This window comes from Haemaphysalis longicornis, unplaced genomic scaffold (genome assembly GCF_048455015.1).
Source record: "Haemaphysalis longicornis isolate Haplotype H1 unplaced genomic scaffold, Haemaphysalis longicornis Haplotype H1 scaffold_7, whole genome shotgun sequence".
In the NCBI taxonomy this organism is placed as follows: Eukaryota; Metazoa; Arthropoda; class Arachnida; order Ixodida; family Ixodidae; genus Haemaphysalis; species Haemaphysalis longicornis.
Window position 1 is genome coordinate 132,418,450 of NW_027526422.1, and position 25,756 is coordinate 132,444,205.

The 25,756-nt window shown below is 46.7% G+C and overlaps 2 protein-coding genes across 6 annotated transcripts in view; one reads left to right on the forward strand and one right to left on the reverse strand.

The window, feature by feature from the left end:
• Positions 1-1,893: 1,893 nt before the first annotated feature.
• LOC144147010 (protein RER1) lies at positions 1,894-18,814 on the reverse strand. 4 transcript variants are annotated; one of them, XM_077679014.1, is made up of 6 exons: positions 18,703-18,814; positions 12,270-12,477; positions 9,733-9,811; positions 8,303-8,438; positions 6,166-6,251; positions 1,894-2,114 (listed from the first exon to the last, which is right to left on the reverse strand). In XM_077679014.1, the coding sequence occupies exons 1-6, from the start codon at positions 18,772-18,774 to the stop codon at positions 2,093-2,095; spliced, it is 603 nt and encodes a 200-aa protein (XP_077535140.1). In that variant the 5' UTR covers positions 18,775-18,814; the 3' UTR covers positions 1,894-2,092. The 4 variants fall into 4 exon arrangements, with proteins under 4 accessions (XP_077535140.1, XP_077535139.1, XP_077535142.1 ...); XM_077679013.1 differs by having other exon boundaries at positions 1,894-2,117; XM_077679016.1 differs by having other exon boundaries at positions 6,144-6,251.
• Positions 18,734-25,756, forward strand: part of LOC144147008 (tRNA pseudouridine synthase-like 1) — a 42,710-nt gene continuing 35,687 nt past the window's right edge. Inside the window, exon 1 of one of the 2 annotated variants that reach the window (XM_077679012.1) lies at positions 18,734-18,868. In XM_077679012.1, coding sequence (XP_077535138.1) covers positions 18,837-18,868 — 32 coding nt within the window. In that variant the 5' untranslated portion in view covers positions 18,734-18,836. Of the gene's footprint in view, positions 18,869-19,469; positions 19,776-25,756 lie in introns of those variants that run through there. The other variant, XM_077679011.1, reaches the window with a different exon arrangement.

Sequence of the window (25,756 nt, forward strand, 5' to 3'; positions counted from 1 at the left end):
AAAAAGCACCGTACATATTCACGTAGTCGGTTCCAAATATATGACTATAGAGGCAGAAACAATGTCTAATGGATGACACATGCAGCGTTCTCTTGCCAAGTACAGAAAGGAAGCTTTCAATTGAAATAAGGTAGATGTGTGAAGCTTTGTGGGCGATGAAAAAAAAAATGCTCTGCTGGCTGCGTGCTGGTCATGTGTTTTGAGTTCACCCCTAGCCCAAGGGTGAATTGTGCATTGTGAAGTTGTGAAGGGTGAAGTTGTGCATTGTGCCAATGTTGCAATACGATGGCCTCCAAGCAGGATTAGAAAGAATAGTTCTTTAACTCCTGTTTATGTTCACCCTACATTGTAGCGTCTCGAGCTTTCTTTTTATGCAACGGAGAATAGTTCCCGACATTTGCGTCAAGTTTAGGATAAAACTCTCGTGTCCCAATATGCAATAGCAGTGCATTTAGAGAGGTGTGTTTGATGAACCTAATAGTTAGGCAATGTTCAGACTTGAAGTTGAATTTAGCTTTTGCTATTAAAAGAAATTACAAGGCCAGTTTTATTACGAAAAAAGATGATTTATTTCTCTAGTAACTGGTTCTGAATGGGGAAGTGCTCGCACGTAAAGGCTTAACCCAGCATTGCACTTACAAAAAGTGCTTGCCGCCTTCAGCGTCAGACTTGCACCTACTCGAGGTGCCAGCTGCTAGAAATAATTCTGTAAACTACGGTATTTTTGTCTCAAATGCGCAGGCATGAAATTTCCCACTGAGAAGAAATGCCAGCATCCCGTGCCTGCGTCTGTAGCAGCAAAATGGCTCCTGAAATGGCTGACAGTGCAGGCAGAATTAATAAAAGCAAAGCAACTGAATTAAAAAGAATTAGCACAATTCGAAACTGCATGAGTATCAAACCCAGGGGGCTTCAAAAGTGTGATTGCAGCACGCATGTCACTAGGTCACTGGCTGGTGACCCAATGAATGCAGTGGCCTTTGACTCAAAATGCCCACAACTGCCACCCTGCGCGCACAGATGGACGTACAATGAATTATTTGACATTGCTTGACGTGCATACAACTAAAGTTGATCGGCCAGTTACGACACCTGCTGCAAGAAGCTCGCGGCCATTTTGCCAATTGCTGTTTGACTGCAACGCCGACATATCAACCCACAACTCTCAGCTACAATTAACCAATGGTGATGACGGCTGCTGTCAAAAACTCACTGCTAGTTCTCACATACCCACTCAGCGGGCAGCAGCTGATGACAATGAACAGCTATTGTCACAGGCTCACAACAAATTCATCAATTCCTACTGGCCGTGACGCCAATGTACCTACTTGGAGCAGCACTATGCAGCACTCGATTGGACAGAAATGCTTTCGTATTCACAATGCGTAAGAAGTGCTTACACGTGTCCGCAGAGTTGTTGAACCCAGTAAAAACTCGGGGTTTTCACTAGACCGAGGGGAAACAGCAACAACGAAGAACATACCTCTCCTCCCATCTTCACAAGCCTCAAGTCCCATACAAGCAGCCACCCTTTGACGCCTACACCACATGCAGTTCTGCCGAAAAATGCAACTTCCACTTTATTTCAACTTGGTGAATACTTAAAAACACTTATTATGCTAAGAGTTCCTACAAACTTAAAAGAAGGCGCCTACGCCAACAACGGCGCTGCCAATATTTTACCAGAATCGTGTTAGAGGATCAACTACTATTTGCAAACTGCACATTGAAATGCTGGTATTACCGTCCTGCCATAACCACATCTGTGGGAACATTGTGTTCACAAACTGTACGTATATTCGCAAAATCTAAAAAAGGAAGACTGCGCACACAGACTTCCCGGTTGCCTGCCTCTTGGAACAATGAAAGAGCGCACAGGAACAAGACACAGGGTGCAAAAAGCGGGGAACGCGCAGCATCCGCCTTTGTTGCGCGTTCCAGTTTATTGACCACGTGCACACACGGGCGTGCTTCCCTGTCCTGGCAACCGGGGGGACGACGACGCCCGCGGCCAACTTAGCGGCCGCAAATCGGTCCCGTCGACCTTGTCGACGGGCGTAGTGGAAAAACGGGCTCACCGCCGCCAACCTCTTCACAGCTCTTGGACGACAGTGCTGCTGCAAGTGGGGGGGGACAAGGGGAAAAGAAGAGAAGAGGAGAAAAATTTAGCATCATTAGACCAACGTGAATGCAAGTGATAGCATTCGCCACTTGATTATCATGTTTATTTTTAACGCCTCTGACTGATGATGTCCATACGCGAAAATGCACTGCAGGAAAGCCAACTACTTTGACGATGATGGTGATCGGTGGTAGTAGAAAAATTAACGCTTCGCCGCTATGGTTCGCTAGGCCCAATCTGCTAAATGTTGATTTGAAGCAGAGGGAGCGGGTAACACGGGCACACGACAGCACGATGCATTTAGGCCTAACGTTATGTTCCGAGGTGAACACCGTCACCCACATCTCAATGTACGAATAATGAGACGTTGCTCTGCATGTTGCAAGGCTGTCAGCTGCAGGACGTTATGCCTAACGATACATTTTGAGATTTAGGATGTTAAGCCTAACGTCACATTCTGACGTTTTTACACCTTAAACCGGCACCCCACATCTCAACGTACGAACAATGAGACATTGCTCTGCATGTTGTAAGGCTGTCAGCCGCAGGACGTTATGCCTAACGACACATTTCGAAATTTAGGATGTTAAGCCTAACGTCACATTCTGATGTTTTTACGCCTTGAACCGGTACCCACCCGAAAAGGCATACCATACCCCAAGCAGCAGGTACCAATTCACGCCATAGACCCAAAGCCCAAACGTTAGGCCTACGGAGTGCATACCCGAATGTTGCTGCGGTTATTCCAGAAGAGTGGTGCACACCTCCAGAGTAACCCATATTGGCAGGGTGGGATTTGCCAACGGAAAAATCCATCACGAGAGAGCTTCGCACTCAACCATCGCTGTCATTAAACGGAGGGGTGGACGATTTTTGTCCTAGTTACTAAAAGTACTGTCATTTAGATTTTTTTGTACTCCCATTTCTGCACCACTTGCACTTGTAGTTTAGCCACCACTTTGGAGTCAACAGACTGTGACCTTGGCGTCGTTTACGCTATTTTTCAGCTCGACAAGCATGACACTGTACATCAATATCGGTCAAAGCACCTAGCCTGTCCACTCTGAAACAATAGCGAGATGACAGAGGCTGGGCAAACACGAGGAGATTAGGTCCCCTAAACTGGAACCTTGCTAAACATGTGCTAGCCTCCTCTCCATGCTGTCATCCTCTGTGCATGCTGTGCAGCTAATGCGCTCTGTACTGGAGCATTCAGCAGCTGCTGTGCCTATTGTCTGGTACAGTTTAAGAACAGCGCAAGTTGCCTCATCGCCGGGTGTTCCTCTGCGCAGCCAAAAAGTGCATTACTGAGTGCATTTTGAACGTGACACAAGTCATTTCAGTGATGTTTCGGACTTAATTTGCTTATAAACTACTGCAGCGACGACAAACTAGGCGAAAAAAAGCAGACGATACCATGCATTAGGCACAATCTCCTTTCAAAATGCGCGCGCATTGACATCTGGGTCCACTGCATCGGCGGAGTGATACAACACGAACTATTGCCGTTCTTAACTTGTACCCGAGTATAGCATGGTCGACGTGCCTGGGAAACCTGTCTCGCAATGCTCTAGCTTGTTCGCACGGCATTTTTTCGCCTTGCGATTTTGATTAACAGGGTTCCCACCTCATCGATTGCAGTTTTACAGGGTGGGGAACCTGGCCACCTAGCACAAAAAAGTGATAGTTGACCTTTTGTTTTTTAAAGAGAAGCTTTGTTGTCCTCAGTGATGCCATTGTGTGCCAATATGCCCTGCAGGAAAGCCAACTTTCTCTGCTGATGACGATGAATGATCGTGGGTAAAGAAAAAGATGCCTCCCGTGGCTGGAATCGAACCTGGGTGGTCCCTGGCGTTATGAAGCTGGCGTTTATCCGATTGCTCCGTTTCGACTTGGTCGAAGCAAACGCCAAGTAGCACGTACCGATTTGCGCCGTACACCAAACCCAATGTTTGGCCTACGAAGATTACACCCGAGAGTATCTGCGGGTATTCTAGGAAAGTGGTGCATACCTCCAGAGCAGCACATACTCGCAATGTGGGATTGGCCAAATAAAGAATCCATCAGGAGAAAGCTTCGCGCTCAACCATCGTCATTGTTAGATGGAGGGGTGTATAAAGTGAGAATGGAGTTTGATTGAGCAAGCAAGCAAGGTCACCGGCACTCTGGAATGGTGCACAGGGCATTTGTTCTTGGCGGATGTGTGGGCATGCTTAGGGGAAAGGCCATTCCTTTGTTGTCACATGACAAAACTTCGTATTTTACAATTGTATCTGGTTCTTAATGAAGTACATTAAGTGAACTATGGCAAATTATTTCGCCACCTAGTGACAATGCAGAACTTCTCTATAAAACGGTGAAATTTCATTACCAAGAAAGGAGTTTGGCACCGATCCCCAGTAATTAACAAGACAGGTTGGATGCTGCTAGAACCATGTTTGGGCTAAAAGGAAGGTACTTGTTGCATAAGGCACAGTACGAGCTTTGTCGAAAGCTTCTCATACCAACAAATAATAACTGATGCAACGCAAACAGAGACCTTCATGGATACTCATTTGGACGGCTTTATGGCCACTGAGATGCAGTCACCAGGGTAGGCAGACGCGTTGAAAAACATCGTACCAATATAACCTCACTAAGCGGGGTTTTTTCGGTGGCTGGTAGATGTGTCTTATCAACGGCCTAACTAGGTTGGGAACGCTCTTTGCGGATTTCTTGCCCAGAGAAAACGTCAGGGGCATACTGGTGTGAAAAACTTGAGATGTCGGCTATTAGAAACTGGCACCCCAAAACAATGCCCTGTCCCCAAATATTTTATATGGCAAAGAAACAATCTGCTGATGAAACGAGTCGTTGAGAACCCGTTTGAATACAGACCACACATGAGGTTAGTTCAGCGAGACATTCAAGTAGATGAGGCAAGAACACTTAACATGTAATACTTCCAACCGTGATGGAAATAGAGAGGGGAGGAGGGGGGGGAATAGACACGTGCAACATTTTGCAACATATTGATCTATTAATGATTAACTTTAGAATTCCTGTTTTAGTGCCTCTAAAAAAGCACGGAAAAAGGAAAAAAAGTTAGACAGAAGAAATGACCAGCACAAGCATTGACAACTGAAATTTTTTATTGAAGCAGGTCATGCTGCTGGTTACGTACACTGGCACAAATGGTACAGCAGTTTCACCACTATTGGTGTAACTTCTCGAATGAGTCAAAAAACAATACTTTCAATGGTAAACATGCACCGGGTTAGCTTTCGAATAGTGTTTACTAACCGATTTAAATACGGAACTACATTAGCCCGCCTGTGACATACACCTTCATTTTTTTCTAAGCCATTGTCCACTAAAGAGTGACAAAGAGGGAACACAATACAAACCGTTCTAACCTCACTGCACGGCAGGAATCAGACCCATTATTGAGTTGCTTTCAACGGCAACTATCTCTTGCCATCCTCATCATACAAAATATAGCTCTGCATATTTCGTCAACCCAACACTCCTTTCCCACGCATTCTCCAACAGGTAAGGGTTAGAGAGCAGCTACTGAAATTCGCATAAATGTTCTCACTTCTCAAACTGAAATTCGGCCCGTCTGTCACAATGTTGCAAGTTTCGTGGATGACAAGAGGCGAGATGACTAACAAAAGGAAAAGGTGGGACAGAGGGAAAGAAGAAAAAGTGCACGGATGAAAGTATGAAAACTAGAAGCCACAGAATTGGTTTCCAACGGGCGTTTCATTGACGTCACACAGGAAGTACGCAAAGCGGGATATAAAAATTTGTCCTTTACAGCTGGCAATCGGTCACCATAGGCGCACTGATCGGAGCGATGTACTTCGCTGATAGAGAATAGCGGCACTTTCTGTGAGAAGTGGCCGAAAAAAAAAAAAAAAAAAAAAGAAAGGCGGCGGTCGCGCCCCTCCCGGCCACCAGAAGTGCATCTGTGGCCGTCGCCCGTGTGCGCCCCACGGCCGGTGGAGAAACGAGCGCAGGTGGGGGTGGGTGGGCTCACCCGCACAAGAGAGGGCCCTCACTTGGCGAGCTGGCCACCGGCCATGTCGCGTGCCCGGTACTGCGTCTTGCCTCTGCTCCACGGAAGGTACCGGTACTTGAGCATGTGCTGCGCCAGGGGAGGGAGGGAAGAATGGGTTACGCACACCCACTGCTGACACGAGCACGCTCCACTCGCCCAAAGCAGGCTCAGCTCTGTAAACAATGGCACCGCTAAACCTAAACAGCAGTATGGATTATAGAGGACTTAAAAAACGAACAGTGGGTGCTCTTAGAATCGTATTCCACTCCTGCTTTAGAGCTGGTCAATCTTTGCATCTCTGCCTTAGTACGGCTCAACCCGCGTGGCATATTGTAACCACTCGATCTAGCAGACTGCAGTGACACAGGATGCAAAACGGCAAAGCAGAGACAGACAAACTGTAACACGGTCATGTAGTGTTTCACGGTTAGTGCCCTGCAAACCGGCAATTTGCCAATCAGTCTTGCCGTGGGTTGCATGTGGACGTTCCACGGGAAATCGTTCACGAGATGGTCATGCTGCCACTAAGCAGTAGGAAAAGCAAATCCGTTTTTCTGGCAATGAGATTATGGCAATAAGATCCTCTCAATTCACCTCCATCGGAAAAGTGGCCATTGCAGCTGGGATCGAACCCACAACCTGGGGTACAGCAGCACGATGCCTTAGCCACTGAGCCACAGAGGCGGGTGTCCCTTTCAGGTTACACCAAGACATCAGCATGTATACTTTGTGCATTCCGTACTAGGCACCAGCCGGAAAAACTGCGTACTAGCACCAAACACGAGTTTTCGCTGCAGAAAAGAAACCAAAACTGTCGTAAATTTGAAAGCGGTTAGCACTGAGAGCTAACAGCGCGCCCTGTGAAATACTGGCAACAGCACCAAACGCTACATTTTCGGCCAATTTGACTCACCCTGACATTCAAAACCAAAATCTACAAACGTACATGATGTTCCACAGTGCCATGTGCCATCCTGTTCCAATGCACTTGTAATCAGAAATAATCCCGCACCATCCTCATTATGCAGCTTAACGACCGCGATATAACACGTCCTGGCCCCCATCCAAGTACAGTCAAGCCCACTTATAAAGGCCGCAGTCATAACGAATGAGAGCGACATGATTGACCAAGTATTCATTAGGGCAATAACAGCGTTACGTTTCAGATCAGATGAATGAGCCTGTGCAACAGTGCAGCTCGGGTACAGCACTCACACTCCACACTTTGAATGGATTTCCGTGCAGAGCATTGGACGTCCCGTGTGGTATCAGGTATCACGCCATCTTTTTAACTGTACCAACAACGGCGCGCAAACAAAAACAGCAAGGGTGAAAGGAAATGTCAGCAAGAAGGGACGTCATCCACACAGGTTTCAGATTGCCCCAAACGCAGGCAGGGAGGAACAAAGAGACACCAGATGCCGGAAGTACATGAAAATTTTGTCACAGCTAAGCCAATGCCTGCACACCTTCCTTCTTTGCCCTATAACCTGGCCATGGCCAGACTAAGCAGCAATTTTTGTTCATTTTTGTTCCCACATTCCTTCTCTAGTTCACCCAGGAGAAACAACAGGATTAAAAAAAGCCAGGGGGGGAGGGGGGGGGGGAACAAAAAAGCTCTGCAACCGATTCAAAACATGTGGCATAGCATGGTCCTGAAGTATGTCATGCTTGATGGGCTCCTACGTGTTGCTTTCCAGACATCGCTGTGCCATTCTCTGAGTTGTCATGGGAAGCGAGCCATTGGACTTGTTACCAAAGTGAAGCATCGAAGCTCTTTCGGAGCCGTAACCATTAAAATTTTGCCCTGTTGGCAGTTTGCCATGGGTAGAAATCTGCGACCGTTGCGAGCGGACTGCCAATCAGGGTACATCGCAAGAGTGCGATGTCACTACTTGCACCAGGTATCAAAGTACTCAGAGTAACCAGGTCTTTGCAACTAGTGATGTTTTGGCTTACCCCATTGCACCTGATAGTTGATGGCCGCTTCATTCACAGCACAATTTTCGCCCACATTATCGACCAATTTCCTTTGTTTGCGCCACGAGTTCCACTCTCGCGAGTGGTAACGGGGCGTAACCGGGGGCCACCTGCACTGCACCCGTTACACTCTGAGAGGAGGACGGCCCACCACGCACCTTGATCTGCCGCTTCATGGTGAGGCAGAAGAGGGTGACGAAGTAGAGCAGCAGGATGGGCCAGAAGACGGGCACGTTGAAGGCGTCAAAGAACGTGCACCCGATGGCCACCAGCGTCGCCTTGCTGGCCGAGTACCTGCACAAGAGCACTTCGGTTAATTCGCGAGAACCGGGCCCTGGCGAAGTGCTCGGGTGAATTCACAAAAAGACAAGGAATACTGACAAGGTTTCAAACTTCGCATTACGGAACGTCAGCAGTCATGTAATGGGGGGGGGGGGGTGGGGGGTGCGATACTATAAAAAGAAAATGGCGCAGCTTGAGCACGGATCAATCTAGCTTCTTCACCCCTGGTAATCGATGTCAGGGCGGGGAGCCGACGAGCGCAGTACTCGAGATCTTCTGCTCTTTGCTGCCGTTTAGGTGTGGCGGCTTCAGTGCAATAGGCGGGGTTGGATCATAGCTGTCTCATACATTCTTGAGCAGTGACACGACAGCGTTTGCACTGCACTTCTTCAGGGTTCCTTGGGAGTTATTTCTTCAGCTGACCCACGCTCAGTGTGGAGTCGCGAGGTGGTGTGTCACCGACATACCTTCTTTTATGCCGCGCGTTTCCCACATACAGTTGAGCCCGGCTGCAAGGCTAGCTCTCAACGCTGCTGGAAGCTGGGCCTGACTAGAGTTCAGCCTCGCTGGGAGGCTCGGCTGGGAGGCTAGCACGTGCCCTCCGCTGTTATATGACACACGCTGCTTTCACACTCTCCTTACTCGCCAGGAGGCATGGCATGCGTCTTTTGTTTCTGTTTTTTTTTTACTTTGCCACTGGACCAAGCTCAAGCTTAAACAGCTCCCCTATTTAAGTGTTCTCAGCATTCGAGTGATGTTATGAAACGGAACCAGCAGCACTACTACTAACATACAGTTATGTTTAACGAAGGGAAATGAGGAAACACATGTGAACTGCTGCCTAACAACTCCTAGGTTTACCCTGGCAAAGTTGGAAAAAAAAGTGGAAAAAAAAAGAGGACCATTTTAAAGAAAACGGCTGTGTTGACATGCATAACCACTCAGCAAATAAGTCACCCATCCTATGTATGGTTCCAGTTCCCTACATGCACCAATGTATGTATGAACAAATTCTTGCTTTGAGCAACGCTTACATCTACACATACAAAAATGCATTTGGGAAAACTGCACTTCAAGACAGCACTTTGTCCCTTCCATGGATAGCAACTGTTTGTCTGTAAAAGTTGCGGCTTAAAACACAGAGCACAAATTTGGGCAATTGTATCACGCACCACCGACCCTAAAATGAAAAATCCAGCTCACTGGTCACGGTTTCTGTACACAGCTCAAGAAAGGCTTGTGCGCCTCCTAGCGGAAAGCCAATTAACACAAGCCAAGCGGTGACAGAGAGACAGCGGCCACTCACCAGAACTTGAACTCTGGTAACCGGCGAATGAACGGCCGGAACTCCTCGTTTATGTTTGTGGGTAGCTCGGGGCCGTCCTCTGCACATCGCATGGGGGACACACAACAACACAGCGCTCGTCACGCCGTTTTGCACCTCTTGTGAAGCAGGCAATCGCAGGTTCTTGGAACCGTCCACACCTCTCGTTGTGGCACCAGATTCAACCCTCACACATGCTCCAACACAAACAGTGGCAGAAGGAACGGCTATGGTCGGGTACAAGTTAAGGTATGAGGCCAAGTGCAGGGAAAAAAAAAGAAAAAAAAAAAAGATAAACGCAGATTTTCAGTTTACATAACAAGGCACACATTTTTATGCCCATGGGAGCCTTATAAAGTATGTCCTATTTTTGTTTATATTTTTTATTTGAAAATTGTATTAAATGTTCTTAAAAGTGGAAACCCTGCTATGTTTGTACGAAAATTTAATTTCACCGTGGCCTGTTTATTTTGTAGTCTCCAAGTGAATTCTGAGTTGATGTTACCCCATTGTTTTCATTGCATTGTATGTGCGTGTACATTCTTTTTGTTCTGCCCGTCCTGCTTGGACCATTTACTTGGTCTGCAGTATTGTGTAAATAAATAAATAAATAAATAAATAAAATGTGGGTCTCACGCCAACACTCATAACTCTAATCTAACTCCGTGAAAACACAATTTTTGGTAGTGGTATCGAAGAGGCTTTGCCTGTGCAATGAACCAAAAGTAATAAGATCGGATGAATCCTCGACACATAGTGATGAAATAACCATAAAAACTGAACGTTTCAATTGGGTGTGCCTTTGTGTAAAAGGTGGCCGTATCAAAACTTGTGGCTCGATTTTATTTCTTGAGTTTCATTGCACACCCAATAATGTGAAGAAGGATTGTGCCGAGTTTTAATAGGAAATCTTTATTAGGAAAAAAGTTATGAATGTTCTTGTGTGCAGAAGTCGCCCAAAAAATAGGTTCTGAGAATATCTACAAAAAAGACTTCGAGCAGTGCTTAAATAAGATGATCAGGAGAGTTAAAATTTCCCCTATTTGCAGTTACTTCTTTCACGGGTCTTGCTCGTGTCTGATTTTGCTCGTGTGGCACCTTGCCTTTTTTTTCTAGCTTGCTCTGCAGTGTCAGTGCTCCGACGGGATGCCTTTGCGATGCACGGCTGATCATTCATTTTTGGAATTTGGTTTTTCGTTTGGCGAGTCTTTGCACTCTAAACTTCACCACAATTTGGCTGCCAGTAAGAAAAAGTAAGCAACAGAGAGTAAGCACATCCACCTCCACATCCACACATCCACACCGACAATCCTTTGACGCATGCACGAAGGCTCCAGAACGTAAACAACACGTGTGAAACATCGCGCATCTGCCTGGTAAAAAGTTTGATTTTAATTGATAAATAAAGTTGAAAACACTATCAGGGCATTATTACATTTTTGTACGTGATATGATAGTTAAATAACAAGCTAAGAACTCCAAACCAGGGCATTTTTGTGTTGCACACAAAAACTGGTAGTTTCAGTTTCGGTTTCGTAAACGCCTTGTGAATTTACATTTTTTTTATGTATCTTCTGAAAGTTTCTTCTGTACGACGAAACTTTTTTCAGCAAAATGATTCTCAATAAAATGGGAAAACAAAAAATTGACATTTTGAAAAAAATTTGCGACTTCTGACTTGGCCTCACACCTTTAAGAGCAGCAACACGAGTTGCTGTCCAAAAACTGTCTGCAGTGAGCAGCCCACAGCATTGCGGGGGCGTCTGCTCTGAAGGGGCCGACACAGAGGGCGGGTAGGGGAAAGGATGGATACGTGAATACTGCCACTACCGTTAACTTCTCTTCATGATCCCTTTAATTAAAATGCAGGGTATTGTGACCTCACGGTTCCATCCAATGCAGTACCACAGCAAACCTGTACTGTAAAAGATACCAGCAGAAAAAGAGCAGCAAAAAAGGGGGATTTGTGAAAAGACTAGGGGAAAGGTTAAATCCCTGAAGAATGCCCCTACTGGCAACCTCTTTTCAACTGGCTCTGCATGGTTCCTCTAAAATGAAGGGCATTGGCGACCTAACAGTTCCACTCAATGCAGTACCAGAGCACAATTGTACAGTAAAAAACCCACAATAAGCAGCAGCAAAGAAAGGGGAGGTGTGAAAAGAGTAAGAGAAAGGACGGATCCCTGAGGAACTTCCCAACTGTCAACCTCTCTTCAACTGGCTCTTCCTGGTCCCTTTAAAATGCTGGGTATTGTGACCTCAGTCACACTCAATGTGACTGAGGTCACAAGAGTGTGACAGTCAGGTCACAACCTCACTCACACTCAGTCACATCCAAACTGTACCATAAAAACCTCAGAATAGGTAGCAGCAAAAATTGATAAATCGAAAAAAGTAGGAGAAAGATGAGATCTATGAGGAACACCCTCACCGTTAGCCTACCATGGTCCCTTTAAATGCAAGAAATTGTGACCCCACAGTTTTGTTAACTGTAAAATCCGCCCTCTAGTCTCCCGTACCGTAATCGTCACCACCCATGGCGGGGTCCACCTTGGGTGTGAGGAAGGCGATGAAGAGGTTGAGGTGGTAGATGCCCAGCGCATAGGTGATGATGTACCAGCCCTGCAGGTACAGGATGCGCCCCAGGAAGGCCACCAGCAGCAGCACCGCCCCCAGCCACCGCGTCACTGTGTACGGCGTCCATGCGTCCAGGAGCCGCTGGTAGCTCTGTTGAACGGGGGGAGAGTGTTGTTCTAAATGACCCAGTCTGCTTACGTTCGTCAAACTCTTTCCTTGGGACATACAACTAGATTAAAGGCGCCATGCAGACAAAACACCAGTTTGGTTCATTCGAAAGGTTGCCTTGTTAGAATCATACTAACAGCACTTTTAAAGGAGCACTGACACCAATTTTCGGCGTTAATATTATTGCACAGTTCGCTTCCTTCACTCAACAGAATACCCTGGCTGAAATATGAGCGGCCTGCGACGCGAAGAACATAGTTCAATTGGATCTCATTTATCGCGCCGACGAAGCAGCGCGCGGAGCGGCACTCAGCAAATGGACATCAGCGTGACATCACCCCGTGAAGCCAAAAGAAGTGAGGCGGCAGCACTTGTCAAAAACTCGTCACGTCACTTCACGCGCACGGCCCCACGAGCGGCGAGCGGGCGCAACACCTTCTCAAGCGGGCTCCGGTGACGTCCACACAAAGCGGTGAGGTCAGGCCAGGATTCTGTCATATGCGCCGTTCAGGATGAAAGCATGGGAATTTGAAACAAACGATTTTCAGGCCGTTCAACGTAATTAACTATCACGCGCTGAAGTATTTGAAGTGCCGTTTCAGGTTTGCCAGACCATTAAGCATCGATAAAAGCAATAAAAGTGTAACATAAAATTTTCGTGTCAGTGCTCCTTTAATGTAAAGTTTGCTTAAGTAGGCCATATAAATAGGGAAAAAGGGAATGGCCATGTGGCCACTAGCTCATTTCCTGCAATAGAACCTATGATCTCATATGCCCAGCTCTGAAATTGGCTGAGGCCGGCAAAAGCAAACGCAAATTAGGCGGGGCTTATAAGCTTGCCAAACAAGCTGTTTACGCTTCAATTTAGGGCACATTCTTTTTGTAGCAGTAAGAATGTTGGGGCAGACAGTGGTAGTTACGAAAACATAGAAGTACCGATGCGTACTGCTGTTGGTACTGCGTGCACTATATGCTTGCTTCAGCTGCACAGCAGCCCGCCACTTTGGAGTTGTCTCAGATGACACTGTCCAATTGGGCGTAAGCAATGTAGTCTTACACGATTCTGTTTGTCGAGCATACCCCATGTTTCACAAAACTATCACTTTCTACCGCAACAAAAACAACCCAGGTGCAAATACGGTGAAAAACAAAGCAACGGTGGACAACGATCCGTGGCTGAGTATGCTACCGCCATCTGGGAAGAGTGACGGTAAGCAAGACTGCGGAGCCTAATGGTGCACTGGAAGTTCGTTTGAATACCCGCCCTCATGACTTCATGGCAGACGTCACGAAAACACGCGATTTGGCAAGAGAATCAAAATTTTAGGCAAAATTGATTAATTTCATAGTGAATACGGCATCGTTTGCTGCCGGATAAGCCCTGGGCGCACTATAAAACATGAAATATCTTGAATAAAACAAGCTTGTATTTTGTCTGCTTGGCCCCTTCAATGAGGGAGAAAGAAGACACCTTTTTAACCTTTTTGCACTATGCCACAAGAAGGTATTTCCAGGTTTCAAACATTGGGAGGCACTTGGTGCAGTAAGAAAATGAGACGAGACGTGGCATGAAAACCAACCACCAAAGACCACACTCATCCACACAACCAAAACTGCTGCCAAATGTGCTAGAATATGCACGTCACAGGAAGAACTATCACGGATCCTTAGCCGTGACTATGTTATCGCAGTCGCTACACACACACGACTGCCACCATATTTCTGCACCATTTTCAAAATGAGTGTCGGCAGGGTGTGTCAAGCCCCTTAGTACTACTAGCAAACAATAGCTTTTTTTGCGGAGAAAACACACCTTAGACGTGAAGCCAGAGTAATGTTACGTGGCACTTTCTAGCTGCACCCGGATAAAATACACTGAAGCCATTCTGGGCAAAATCAGAGGGCTTGCGTGGCGTGGGACTTCACCAGGGACGGATCACGGCCCCTCCAAGACTGCCTCCACTCGATCCAAAACAAGCACGCAAGAAAGCTCGGACACAATTCGCACCCTTCACTATGATCTCAACTGATCAACCTAAAGAGAAGTGGCATAAAGACCTACCACACATGTTTAAGGGTTGTCAAAGGCTGAATGACTTCTTATTTTCAAATGACAGGTTTCACTTTTGTAGCGTAAGCTACACTGGCCGAGGTCGAGCAGTTTTGCGTGGGCCGTGAAGGGCCGTACTGCGCAAGAGTGAAGAGCACGAGATTAGATTGTATTAGATTTGGATTGGATTTGGCTTGGATTTATTGAAATTGGATTGTATTGGAAATCCAATCCAATTGTAGTACGGGTGTGTAGAGAATTGGGTCTCCACATTCGCCAGTCTGCGTATTCCAGAGGAGCGACGCCATAGCTGCGGCAGGCGCACTGGCACCGGCGCGTGCCCAGCTGTCAGCTCCGTTGCACAGTAGCCAAGTCTGTCACTGCGCCGGAGCCGCTCGATAGCCGTTTTGCGTGGCTCCTGGAGAGCCGTGCTGCTTATGCGCGAGGAGCAGCGACTGGACTGGACTAGATTGGATTGGAAATCATTTCAGCAGCAGCAAGCATGACAATCAGCTAATACTAAACAACCAAGAAACCTAAGTATAACCAGCTGAACCTTAGCTTACGCTACGTACATCCTGGCATAGCCAAGCTAAGCCACTGCTAATTTTTGTGTAGCGCTTTCACGGTGTGTTCGATGACAACGCCCCAAAGCTCACATTTTCCCCCATTTCCCAGCAACCTTTCTGTATTGATAGGGTGCTGCCCGAGCTCACCAGTTGCCATCTGAAAGTGGGGAACACCGGCACAGTTGGCCAGAATGATGATCGCTGAAGTTGCTGGCTGGCATGCCAGTGTAGATGCCTGTTGCATTGCAGATGCACACGCAGCAGAATTACATAGAGATTTAACTAGATCATATATTAACTAGTTAACTATTTACAGAAACAACTAGCCCATATATTGATCCACAATGATTTTGTTGTCTACACACCAAGGTGACACCAAAATTAAAACCAAAACCTTCCGTTGGTAGCAGTGAGGCAACCCAATTTAGTTTACTAGCTGAAGATTGTTTTTTTTTTTAACATGTGCCTAGCAGAAGTTCTCACAGTTATCTTAGATTTGTATGTCCCTACTGCACATAAGCAAACCATATTTAACGCAGTGTCCTTAGCTAAGTTAGCCATGGGAACTACATGCACAGCTGAAGCTTACTTAAACCAGACAAAATCACCGAGTATAAAAAATATGCTTACCACAACAAGCCCATGCCTGAAGCAGACGCTCAAACCTTAAGTGCAACGAGAATATGTCTGCTATAACTACAATGAATGATGCTTCCTCAAACTTTCCAACATGTTTGGTATTGATAGTTCAGCTTCTGGTTCAAATTATTTCCGGCCTAGAAACTTTTCGCCCCCACCTGGGGACCTTTGACAAAGGCTACGCGAGTCTATGTTCAAACATGCCCCTAGATAGAGCAATGCATCACCTCAGCTGAGCAACCCCTGGAACTCACACACGCGGAACTTCCTTACTGCTCTGTTTCCCTCCCCCCCCCTGTAAGTAAAATACCCAAAAGCAGCTTTGCCTAGAATCTAACTCTGCCTCGTGCAATCTGAGATGTCACAACTTGTGTGCAAGAAACTGTACGAGGCAGTGATATCTATCTTCACGCTTTTCAACGTTTTCTGCGTTAATGCATGACTGCCGCTGCGGCGAGTGGTACCCCAAGCAACTTTACTGTCACCCCAACTTAATTTTCACATATTTTGCGCATTCCCTACGTGTTGTCCAAAATGTAAGAAGAGTATTGCAGCACTGAAGAACAGAAATGTTAGTGAGCTTTTCACTTTAGAATCAATACGTGAAGAAAAGCCTGTTCTTCAATTTCCTTACACGATGATGCAATGTTTAGACATACGTTTCACTGGAAGTAAGAGGAGGTCATTTGGAGAATCACACTTGTAGGACAAACTAATTGTCACTACAAGGTGGTATGCTTACTAAAGTTCGCTACTTTGTATCGTGTCTTTACCTTTCAAAAGTCACTTATTTGGTTTTTGCAGGTGTGGTAACGCACTTCCGTTTACTTATTTGTCAGGATGGCACTACCAATTCTTATATCTCAAATAGCTCACCTAACACCTGAAAGGCAAGATAATGGAAGATTACACGTCTAGACACTAACAAGGAAGGAATACCTAAGAGGCACTTTCTTGGATATTTTCTGGTTGGTTTGATTGTGGGGTTTAACGCTACGCAGGCAGTGAGGCGCGCCGTAGTGGAGGGCTCCAGTGTAATTTTGACCACCTGGGGATCTTTAACGTGCGCCGAAATCCCGAACACACAGGCGTTTTTGCCTCCATCAGAAAAGTGGCCGATGCGTCCGGGAATCGAACTAGCGTCCTTGGGCTCAGCAGCACGCCTTAGCCACTGACCCACCACGGCGGGTTTCTCTTATATTTTCTGCTGCTAGTGCACTTTCTTCTTCTCCTTCTGAAGCTACACTTTCAATTGAATTTGTGAAATTCTGAGCTCATAAACGAAAATTTTAAAGCACTTGTGTATTAATGGCACTAATCTCCCTGTAATGTAACAGCGCTGCCGCATATGCTGGAAGAAAGCTTACATTGTGACCCGTGTGACAGAATTCTCATCTGCTGCGGTTGTGTAAAACATATGTCCTACATAACGGGCACATGTCAGCCAGCTTGACTAGACCACATGTTAACAGCACCTCATCCCGTATACCAGTGTGGTGCATTGAGTGTCCCTTACTTTATAAATTTTCCGACTGAAAACGAGCTGACGCCTGCCTATAATGCAAATGAGTAATTTGATGGCAAACGCAATAGCTGTGTCGCGTAAGCTCAAAAATACAACTTGCGAACATTACCAAATGCAAAACTGGGCAACAGTAGAGCCTACCTACATTATGTGACAAGTTTCTCCCTCCACGATAAAGCTGAGCTAACGTTGGAAATCCTTAGAAACTTGCACAATCCTGCACTTGCAAAAACCAGGCTTGATACGCGATGATGAGGTTGATTGCTTGATTGTAAGGTTTAATGCGCCGACGCAACATATGCGATGAGGCGCGTCGTAGTGGAGGGCTCCGGATTAATTTTGACCACCTCGGGATCTCGCGCCGAAATCTCGAACACACGGGCATTTTTGCCTTTCACCTACATCAGAAAAGCTTTCACGGCAGCGTGACGTTAAGGTTACTACAGATGCGAGTCAACGTCCTCTCGACAGATGTGCTTTAGCCAGTTGGCTCCCTGCTTAGATGGTAGCTCTGCCCTCTGTGACGATTCTACAAACATTTAATTTTTGAAAATTAGGCAGGGCTGAAGTGTTAAAACTTGTCATTTTGTTTGACCGGTAGTACTTTTGCCAATCTGTTTACTACCCAATAGGTCCATCTGTATTGGTCCGTTCTGAGGAAAAGCTATCATTTAACCCGCATGCTGCAGATTGCAACTGCACCAACCAAGCCATGGCAGAAACCGTGTAAACAATGTATGTTGTACGTTACATACAACACTAAAAATGAAGACTGCCGTCAAATATTAGCGGTCCTACCATGTGGGCTAGGTTGAGTAAGTACTCCCTGCAGTCTAACTGCCATAAATATGCAATATTGCAGGTAACCTAACTGTGTGCGCTGAGGCGACGCATTGACGTGAGGGATTACTGCGCTCACTGATGCAATGTTACACACCAATGCTTATAAACAGCACGTTGTTCACGCAACTGTGCAACTCCAACAGGTTCAGCTTCACTGCATAACCCGCAAGGAGGCGCGAGCGCTCTCATCCAATCGTGGTTACAATCAAACCATAGATAACACGCTGGTCACCTTGTCCAGTTCCGCGCGAGATTTGCCCGTGCTACAGTTCGCCGCGCAAAAAAATAACCCGCCAAACACGGACTCCCGGCTCTTATAGCAGTTCCAAACATTGAGGTACCACCAGCTGCTAGGCCATAGCCCGACCCCCGCTGACGATATCCTCCTGGCCGCAAACCCGTTACGTTTTCCCTGGCGGCGAAGCCCAGCGCCAACTTGCCGTCGCCGAAACCAACCAGCCTGGCGCGCACGCACCCCGACTCAAACCGCACCGCGCCCTGGAAGACCAGGCCGGGGTGTGTCACACGAGCAGCTTAGACGAGGCAAGCGCCGGACACAAGAGGGGGTGCAGGGTACTCACATGACTTAACCGTTTGAAGAATACGGCCACTGAGGAAGGCTGTGAATGGATTCCGTCGTCTCCTTCCATCATCGTGTCGCCGGCGAGCTGGGGGGGCCGATGAGGCACCCGACTGCACGGACAGCGATAAGCGAATGACTGACTGCACACGTCGACTGTCCCACAGGTGCGCCGCGACCAGCCACCTGCTTCCGCTACGCGCAAAACTCGCGACAGAAAACTCAATTAACCGAGCGCAGTCACCGCGCGCTCCGTAATTCGTCGCTTGACCCGGAGAGACTGACGTGACGGTCCCCGCGGCGACGAGCCACGGCTCCCGGAGGTTACGAGTTACAGTCGCCCCTACCCCCACGCGTCGACCGCTTTTTTTTTTTTTTTTCGGAAGGACTCACCTGAATTTGAAATGACTTGGTCCAGTAAGGGGACTGGCAGCCCCTCGATAGCCGGCGCACGCACGATCACGGGATTATACAAGCTGTGCGCCACGTAGCGCAAATATCGCGGAGGCCTTCGCCACCTTCCTGTAGTGCATGTCCGCGGCGGCGGTGGCGAGATCGGTGATCGGCCGGCCGGACGGCTTGTGAACGATCCTGAAAGCCGATTAATTGCCGTTATTCTCGCGCTGCAAAAGCTAAAGTTGTTCTGTATTTTTCAAAATAATAGTTTTATTGTTATAATTTTTACGTTTGAAGTAAATAAAAGTTGTTTCAAATTGTTTTTCTAAATATAAGTTGTTAATTATTAACAATTTACAAAAGCTTTTAAGCCAAGTACACAACAAAGCCAATCCGGCATGCACGCAAAAAACTTCTTTTGTGGGCACGAGTTTCACGCCGTTTGCGCGCGTTGTTACGCTGTATAACAACAAGAGCACCGAAAAGATTCCAGGGGCCTTGCGTTTCTACTGGGACATCGTACGCGGCATGCTGTGAAAGTGCTAGCACGAATCCGCTATGTATTAGAGTCTCGTATCCTCGATCGTTGGTCGTCTGCACAGCGAAGGGCGCAGGAAAAGTGGTGATGGCCTCTTCGAGGTACCTGCTAAGGTTTTCATATCTCGGCACCAGATACAGGCAAGTAGAGTAGATTTTTCCTGCATGTATTAGTTTAGAAACGGTTCGCTGTGCAGGAAATTTCAGTGCCGTTGCTTCAAGGCGCTGACTTTTCGGTGTTCGGACTTCCCGAAACGTGATCGTTCCACACCGTTGCCATCTTTCGATTGAGAAAGAAAATTTGACATCATTACTTCGGTTTGTTCCCCTCTCAGACAACATTGCTGTAGGCTTGGGGGGAGTGTAATCCACTCATGGTCAATTAATTTGGTCATTGTTGCGTAGTCGCTCGCGAGTATCTCACAATCGACTTTGAATGGCATGTGGTGCTGTCAGAGCGTTCAGTTCCAAGATATTTTGAGAAGTGCTATGACAGAAGGGTAAACACGAAAGGGTTTAGGTAGTAACATTCCCATCATGAAAAAATTAAAGGGACACTGATGTGAATTTTACAAACTTCTGTTTTTATTTTCATTGCATAGGCTGGCGCAAATAAGCACACCTTTCATTATTCATCCGTTCGACAACGCAGTATTTGATTTGTAAACCTGAAAAAAAGAACTAATACCATGCGCAGTCTGCGGCGGCCGCAACTAACAGCAGTGACGCGTGTTCGAGTTGCGATGTGATCAGGCAACGCATACGCACTTGCGCGTGTGTAAACGTTATGTTTTCTTTAGAAAACCCTCTAGTTTTAATGTCGATAAACATACGTGTTTCATTTCTGGAGAATTGTTCTAACTAGTTTAGGTTTGGGTTCCGTGCAACAGGGTCGTTGCTCCTGACGTCATCTCCGATCGCGCTTCAGCCATAGTTTCAGAATCGCCATGAGTCGCTATTGTCACGTTCCTGGCTGCAGAAATGGGCTGGGTAAATGTCTTACCACCGCTCCTAGTGAGCCAGTGTCATACCACACATTGCCGAAGGGCGAGCCGCAGCGGACGCGGTGGCTGAACGCAGTCCGCTTGCGCGCTTCTCACAAGGACACCAGCTCTCTCCGAGTTTGTTCGGACCACTTTCTCCCGGAGGACTTCTACTACGACCCGAAGATCAGCAGCGAGTTGAAATTTAAGTTAAAAAAACGCAACTTGAATAGGGACGCGGTGCCCAGCATTTTTCCAGCAGCGATTGTGCGACCTCCGCAACGGCCACGTGATCGGGTGAGTCGGCGTGTGCTATTAACTATTCCCTAACTATTGTGAACAAGGCTTTCGTGCTGGAAGCCGAAACGTCAAGAACGATTTTTTTGACTGGTCGGCGTCTCGTGTGTTTGAAATGTAACTATTCCCTGACTGGACGAAGCAGCTTCTTGCCCGCTTTAGTGGCGTTGCTGGAATAGACCGAGTGTATGCCTTACTGGCATGGAAATATGTAGAAGCAGTCTTTAGATCAGTGAGAATTGTCATGCATTCGGAGTCGTAGTTTAAAGTAAGGAAGCGACTAAAATACAGTATGTTACGTTGATTACCCGGAAGACTTTAACTTTTTTTCCTGAGCGAACCACCAATCCGGTAGCGCACAAAGTTCACATGAAGGGCGCATCTTGTGGTTTATTGTTTGACATCGGGAACAATGATGGTACTGACCTGTTTATTCTGAAAACAAATAAAAAACGATTTTCTCCTATGAGAAAATGACGGCCGATTTGGACGTGCAAGCTGATCTTGGAATGATGGCGCCACCTGGAATATGCAAAATGAAACAGACGATGGCGATTCATGGTAGGAAGAAGGCAAATGAGGTAGCAGACGATCGTAAAACCTCTTTTATCGATGGTTTATGATGGCCACTAATAATTACATAAGAGCTCATACGAATCGTAGTAAAGTATTCCCGCGGTTCATCGTTGTCAATACCAGTTATCCGGTTTCAGATCGTCTGTCGTCTGCTGTGCCAGGTTACCCCGCATTCTGAAATAAGGTTCACAATTCTTTGGTCATGTTTGTTGCTTTGTTCCCGGTTTACATTTATTATTCTGTACGTGTGTGTGCTTGTGGCATGGCATCATGAGATCCTTCACAGCAGACGAAAAGGCTGCCTTTTCATCTGCTGTGAATGATGTCATGAATGGTATTGACAACAATGAACCGCTTATGTAACTATGGTTCTTATAAGCTCTTATGTAACTATTTGTGGCCATCCTAAAGTATCGACAAAAGAGGTTTTATGATAGTCTGCTACCTCATTTGGCTCCTTCCAAGCGTGAATCGCCATTGCGCATTTCGTTTTGCATATACCAGGTGGCGCCATCATTCCAAGATCACCTTGCGCGTCAAAACTGGCCGCCATTTTCCCATAGCCGAAAAATACTTTTTTTTTTTCCATTTTCAGAATAAACAGGGAAGTACCGCCGTTGTTCCTGGTGTCAAGAAAAATATACCATAAAATTCTACCTTCGTGTGAAGTTTGAGCGCGAACGGAGCAGCGGTTTGCTCAGGAAAAAAATTTTAGTGTTCCGTTTATCGATGTAACGCCCTGTAAAAGAAAGCCATCGCTCTGAAGTGCACAGGCTAAGGAACAAATTATCAAGTGTGCTTCTCGCACCCTGGTTTTACGCCGTACGATAAAATTTTCGATTGACTTTATCCCCTTAGTACCTATATTAACTTCGCTGTCTCTTCTCAAGCCTTCAATTAGCTTTAGATTTTTCTACTAGCGTACCAATCAGCAAAGCGTGGCATGTGCGCTTGTATGAGCGACTTGGACTTAGAGCCTGATGCAGTGTTTAAAATAACAAACTAAGGGCACATTCTTCGAGGCTGTCGTGGCTTAGTTTCAACTGAGCGAATGAATTGCGATGACCCGCTGGCGGCTGACGGACTGAACGCTGGGCTGACTGACTCTATCGGAGGGTCGGCGAGCCGTGCAGTAGCGCAGTTACAGTGAACTAGAATGTCTTGATCCAGTGGCGCGAACGGGAGCGCTTTGCAGCGTTCGGGCTGAAGCAAAGCGCGTCTACCGCCGCCAGGGGCGCCACTGCGCCTTCTTCGAAAACGGTACCGCGGTTGCACGGGCCGTTCCTTGGGGCGCTCGCCAGCTATTGCCGCTGCCGTTTTTTACTGTGGTACAGTAATTAACCTTTATGGAAGAAAGATGCTCACTTTTGTTGTCCCTGTACTTTTCTAAGAACGTTTTGTTGCTTATCAGACCCGTTTGAGCCATCGGGCAACGGCTACAAACAAATCGTCTGCTAGCGGCGCAGACGATACGAGCGGATGTGCGATACGTTGGCGGCGCGCGGTCGGACAAACTCTCCGTCTGTTTATGGCTGAGGCCGGCCTTTCATTTTCTGCGTGTTTTACGTTTCCGTGATGTTCCACAGAAGCAAGAGGTATACAATCGTCAGGAATATAGTTATTGCGAGTGCTGTCGAATAGAGGTTGGCCAGGCCGGGTACGCGATGTCAAAACGAAGGACGGACACCTATTGCTTTGCTCCGGGTTGTCACAGTGGTTACCCTGCAGGTGCTCCCAAGGCGTCTTTGTTCGCCGCTCCTTTGGACGATGAACTGTGCAAAAAGTGGGGACAAAATTTGGGAAGACTGGACAAACTCTTGACCATATCTTCAGCCGTTGGTGAGCGCCACTTTGAGCCCGAGTGCTTATTGCGTGATTACATCCACGTAATAAACGGCTGTAAAGTGCGACTTGTACGCGGGAAGCTGTCACTGGCTCCAGGTGCTGTACCTACCATCCTGCCTGACTGTGCTTCGAATTCTGCGCGGAGCATGCACGCGGAAGCCGCAAAGGAAAAGGCGGACAAGAGTTTCAGTTTCGGCAGCCAGCAAGCAAGCTGAAGAGCCGAAAAAGATGAGGTGCACCAGCCACAACACGAGGCTCTCTCTCCGCAGTGCTCATCAAATGAAGTCGCAAGTTCTGTGGAATGATGCTTTCACAATGAGCCATCTTCAAGAAGTCAAGCTTCCTTCAAAGCTCTGGTGCCGGCTAAATTGTGCCGACGATCGAAACGTTCGTTTCGCTATACGACATCGATACGAAAAAAAAAAAAAAAAAAGCTAGACATTTTCACGAGAAATCTGTGCTCTTCTATCCACATGACGACAAAGTGTCGTCGCAAACATTCTTTTCGTGGTGTGTTATGCGGAAGCGGTGACATATATTCCCTAGCTGTTGCGAACAGTGTGCTGCAAGAAGCTGACAGCAGTTCGGCCTGCAAAGGGGCCATGACGACTAGGAGGTTTAGTGATGTATTACACGTGCTAACACAGAAGCTGCGATCTCAAACGACACATTTGGAGACGCTGCCTTCAGCACTAAGTGCCTGGGGAAAGTTTCCTCTGAAGGTAATTTGTTTATTGCAAACTTTGCTGCTGAGAAAATCAGCCGGGTGCTACTGGACGCGTGAATACTGGATATAATTTGCTTTTGTAGAGTGAAATTCACAAGTAGGTTCATGCCGGGACTTTATTACAGTAAATATAAAAAGTAAATCCATTCGTAAAGAATTAAACATAGCAGTTGTCCGCCGGCAGCACATCGAACGCGTACGCTCGCATCGATCGTCTGCGCAGGTAGCAGACGACACCAAACAACTCGATTTATAGCCGTTTCCCTACAGCTCAAACGGGCAGATTTGCAACAAAACGTTCCTAGCAAGGTACGGAAATGCCAGACGCGAGTAGCATTTTTTTTTTTAAGGGTTAATTACTACCCAACATCGGAACAGCGACAGCCTGCCGCGGCGGCGCCTTTCGAAGATGGCGCAGCAGCGCCACCTGGTGTTTTCTACACAGAAGAGCACGCCCCTTCCTCGCCGTTAGCGCCACTAGATCATTCTAGTTCACTATAAGCGCAGTCATGCCAAGCCACCTTTTTGTGACGTCATACGAAACGTCATAGGAAATCGGCAAGGAGGATGCAGAGAGGAGGACAGCATTTCCGGATTGATTTTTCTAGTGAATAAAGTCGCGTAAATGCAGCGAGAGTGGTCGAAACATGGCCCAGAGACTCCAGACTACAAATTGCGCTAGTAATCCAGCAATGTTTACAAATCACTTTAGTGTCCCTTTAAAGGAGCCATGAAGAGAAAATACAACTTCGTTTAATTTGAAAGAACTAGGATTCAGTATCTCACTCAGCTCCATTACAGCCACAAAATATGTTTTTTTAATGGAAAAAAAAGCAAGAAGTATTTAAAAACTTTCAAATTTTGTGCCACAGTGACGTGTTATGAGCAAGAATGACGTCATACGGGCCAACAATAAAACATAATTTTCAGTGCATTAACTGCACGTTAGCATTCAAGTGATGCGGTCAAATGGAACTAGAGGTCCCATTACAAACGTCCAGTGATGTGTTGTCGCGACAGGTGAGTTAGGCGGCCGTCAATCACACAAACAAGGTTCCGTGACGTCATAGAAAAGTTGCGGGAAATTGGCTAGGGGGTCGCGACTGTTTCACGCGTTTTCTTCAATATCTCCGTTATTTGTTCGAAGATTACGATGATATTGGTATCATTGTTGTCGGGACTAAGCAGTCTTTCTAATAAACCCAACTTGTATTTTGTCTTCATGGCTCCTTTAAAGAATGACTGGTAGTGCAAGGAGAATAAAATTAAAGAATTCGGTTGTCTGGGATTCCAACCCACAGGGTCTTCAGAGAGTGGGTCATTATTCAACATGTGGACAATTGTAAGTGCATTATTTTCAGTGACATAAAATTTTCATCAGTGGGGTTTTTCACATATCACATCTAGTAATTTAGCTAAGCACAGGCAACAAACATCACGCAGAAGGAAGCACTGACAGTTGTGAACTTCGGTACAGCACATAACAGCTACTATGGCTTACGTATGCGCCATAAAAATGCAGAACATTTTATGTTATAATACATTGGCTAGTGTAATGTGCAAATCTCGTTTTTCAGCCAACTTGAATTGTTGATGCAGTGCCATGAACTTTTGTTGACCATTCCATCCTTCAGGCACGGAGGCAAGAACAACGTTGTGGCAGAGCTTCACAACCCGAACAAGATGCGGTGCCA

Bases quoted from the DNA above. Each gene is read 5' to 3' on its own strand.
- LOC144147010 (XM_077679013.1), bottom strand. From the start codon at position 18,774: ATGATGGAAGGAGACGACGGAATCCATTCACAGCCTTCCTCAGTGGCC. The intron at 9,812-12,269 runs GTACGGGAGACT...TGCGATGTGCAG, and splicing joins CATGGGTGGTGACGATTACG to AGGACGGCCCCGAGCTACCC. The intron at 6,252-8,302 runs GTGCGTGGTGGG...CCCCTGGCGCAG, and splicing joins CCATGAAGCGGCAGATCAAG to CACATGCTCAAGTACCGGTA.